The sequence below is a fragment of the Miniopterus natalensis genome, chromosome 11, assembly GCF_054644295.1.
Source record: "Miniopterus natalensis isolate mMinNat1 chromosome 11, mMinNat1.hap1, whole genome shotgun sequence".
Classification (NCBI taxonomy): domain Eukaryota; kingdom Metazoa; phylum Chordata; class Mammalia; order Chiroptera; family Miniopteridae; genus Miniopterus; species Miniopterus natalensis.
Window position 1 is genome coordinate 47,810,878 of NC_142091.1, and position 3,531 is coordinate 47,814,408.

Here is a 3,531-nt window from a genome sequence, read left to right on the forward strand (position 1 = left end):
AAGTCATGTCAACACTGGTCCAGCGAGCCCTAGACACAAGGAGAGGAGCCAGTGGGCCGAGGGAAGACGCAGGGCTGTTCGCCTTCTAGTCAATGGCTGCAGGCTCTGCAGCGAGGGGGACCCCGAGTCCTCCCTGGAGCCCCCGCGCAACCAAGCGGCAAGTTTGCAGAGGGGACCGAAACTCCCAACGCGAACCCTGCGCGGCGGCGAGGCGGGTCCGGCCGCGGTCGGCGCTGGGGGCGGGCGGGGGAGGAGCCCCGCGGGGAGGAGCAAAACCCGGAGGCCCAGCAGCCCCGGCAGCGCCAGAGCGGCGGAGCCGGATCCCGGCGCACTGCCCCGGGAGCGCGCCGTCCGGGCCCGTCCCAGTCGCGGCTGCGCCAGCCCGCGCCCGCTCTTCCCCGGTGCGCAGCTGCGGGAAGGGGCCGGTGCTGACGGGGCTCGGGGGCTCGGGCTCCCGTCCTCTCCCAGAGCTGCCGGGCTGTCGGTGGCCCCGGCCGCCCCAGGGGCGCCCGGCCCGACTAGCCACCTGCGCTCGGGGTGTGCCATGGATCCTTCGGAGAAGAAGATATCGGTGTGGATCTGCCAGGAGGAGAAGCTGGTGTCCGGGCTCTCTCGTCGCACCACTTGCTCAGACGTGGTGCGGGTGCTGTTGGAAGACGGCCGGCGGCGGCGACGGAAGCAGCGGCGGGGCCGGCGGCGGGGGGCGGCCGGCGACCCGCCAGGCCCGGGGGCGCCCCCGGAACCCCTGGACGGAGACGACGGGGACGACGAGGAGACGCTGTCGCCGGGCTTGCTCTGCGGGCCGCCGCAGTGCTACTGCATCGTGGAGAAGTGGCGGGGCTTTGAGCGCATCCTGCCCAACAAGACCCGCATCTTGCGCCTCTGGGCCGCCTGGGGCGACGAGCAGGAGAACGTGCGCTTCGTGCTGGTGCGCAGCGAGGCGTCCCTGCCCAACGCGGGTCCGCGCAGCGCCGAGGCGCGCGTGGTGCTCAGCCGCGAGCGCCCCTGCTCGGCCCGGGGCGCCCCGGCGCGGCCCGGCCTGGCCATGACCCAGGAGAAGCAGCGGCGGGTGGTGCGCAAGGCCTTCCGCAAGCTGGCCAAGCTCAACCGCCGGCGCCAGCAGCCGCCGCCGTCGCCCTGCTCCTCCACCTCGTCGTCCACCGCGTCGTCCTGCTCGTCCTCGCCGCGGGGCTCCGACGGCGCGTCGGTGGAGCGCATGGAGACGCTGGTGCACCTGGTGCTCTCCCAGGACCACACCATCCGCCAGCAGGTGCAGCGGCTCCGGGAGCTGGACCGCGAGATCGATCGCTACGAAGCCAAGGTGCACCTGGACCGCGTGCGGCGGCACGGCGCCAACTACGTGCAGGACACTTACTTGCTGGACGCGGGAGGCGAGCTCGACGGCCCCGGCCCGGGCCCGCAGCCGGAGCCCGAGCCGGCGGCGGCGCCCCCGGACGGCGAGGCGCCCGCGGAGGCGCTGGAGGAGCTGGCCCGGCGCTGCGACGACCTGCTGCGGCTGCAGGAGCAGCGGGCCCAGCAGGAGGAGGTGCTCGAGCGCCTCTCGGCCGAGATTCAGGAGGAGCTGAACCAGAGGTGGATGCGGCGGCGCCAGGAGGAGCTCGCGGCGCGGGAGGCGGCCCCGGAGCCCGACGGCAGCCTGGACGGCGAGCTGCTGCTGGAGCAGGAGCGAGTCAGGACGCAGCTCAGCACCAGCCTCTACATCGGGCTGCGGCTCAACACGGACCTGGAGGCCGTCAAGGCGGACTTGGATTACAGCCAGCAGCGGTGGGACAGCAAGGAGCGCGAGCTGCGGGGCCTGCTCCAGACGTTGCACACGTTGGAGGTGACGGTAGCGCCCGACGGCACCGCCGGGGACGCCTCGCGGGAGCCCCGGCCGCAGGCGCGCGCCGAGGTGTGGGTGGACCAGGCGCGCGGACTGGCCAAAAGCTGCCCTGGCAACGACGAAGACTCGGACACGGGGCTGAGCTCCATGCACAGCCAGGACTCGGACTCGGTGCCCGTGTGCGAGTCCCTCGTGTAGGAGGAGCGGCCCCGGGGGCGACGGGCTCTGCCCTCCCCGGTAGCGCGCCCGCGCCCTGCCCGCTCGGGGCCTTGACCCGGGCGCTCCCCGGGGCCAGGAGGGGCGCGGGTGCCCGCCTGGCAGAGGGGCTCCCCTGGCGGGGGGGGGGGGGCATGGAGGAGGGGAAGGGCCGGGAAGAGCCTGTCTCCAGCCCAAGCTCTTTCAGGGAAAGGAGTGGGAGGCGGTGAGAACCCCTTGTATTAGAAAACAATCACCCCAGGGAAGTTGACGTGGTCCGAGCCCATTTTCAAAAACAGGAAAAAAAAAAAGGGTATTATGGAAATTTCACCACTCTTCTATATGAGAAGGACTGATGGCAGCTAGAATTTTAGGTTGTAGCATAAAGTGCTTTTTAAAAGAAACCCTCGGATGAAAAGGAAATTCCTTGAATGTTAATTGTGACGGGGAACGTGTTAAAACTAGCCAGAGAGGACGCACTGGTGCTGGTCTCAGCCTTACTTCACATCTTTGATAAAACCCATAGGCACTGAAATCCTGGCTGTTTACATTTCTGCAGATCTGGGAATTATCCCTCGGCTAAAGTGTTTGCCTGTTATTTTCTTTCAAAGGCTAAACTGTACCGAAGGCTAACTCCGTATTTCCTCCTAGTAAATACAGTATATGTTAAAATGGGATCCTTTTTCCAAAATAACCTTTTATTATTACAAAAGCCAAACATATCCCCTTTGAGATCTAGATTCCGGCAGACAGAACCCTTGGTTAAAATTTAATCTGGGTCTTTGGGATTTGCTCCTGCAAAGGTATGCGTGTTGCCCTTTCATTCATATTGCTACTTCATCCACTCAGTCACTGTTATTTCAGAAAAAAAATAAATAAATAAAAGGGAAGTTCTAGAATTCAAGTTAAGTATAGCTAAACTTGCTATTTAATGAGCTCTCCTGTTGAAACTAAGACTTGAAAGCAAAGAACTTTGTAAGTGTTCAGCTTTTGAACTGAGCTATATGATTAAAACCAACCATGACCTCAACAGGTTTTACCCAAACCCAAGTCTAACTTCAGTATCTTTGGTCAGGGATTAATTAGTTACTTGTCCAAACTGAAATTGAGATAGCATAAATACCAGGGTTTACTAGATCAGGCCCGAAAAAGAAAAGAAAAATCAATTTAATAGCACACCTTGGGTGAACAATTGGATTAACAACAGCATGTAGCCATAGATAAAAGCATATAAAAGTGAGCTAAGGACTTGAATTACCCTAGCCTGGCTCACCCCTTTGCACACGCCAGGAGACCCAAGTGCGACCATCTCTTTCTGGATAGCTGGAGACAAAGCCCTGGTGGGGACTCAATGTCATTGTTCCACTTATTTCAATGAAAACTTATCAGTTGTAGCTAGTTGTTGCCCCTGTGGAAGGAGCCTGCTGGCACTGTTCCCTCTGGAGCTCAGTACTTCTGAGGAATGTGGGATCTAATCTGTCCTGGGGAGGTGT

The 3,531-nt window shown here is 61.8% G+C and overlaps 1 protein-coding gene across 1 annotated transcript; it reads left to right on the forward strand.

The window, feature by feature from the left end:
• Positions 1–544: 544 nt before the first annotated feature.
• Positions 545–2,041, forward strand: RASSF10 (Ras association domain family member 10). Its single transcript, XM_087822254.1, has one exon. The coding sequence runs from the start codon at positions 545–547 to the stop codon at positions 2,039–2,041; it is 1,497 nt and encodes a 498-aa protein (XP_087678380.1).
• The last annotated feature ends 1,490 nt before the right edge of the window (positions 2,042–3,531 follow it).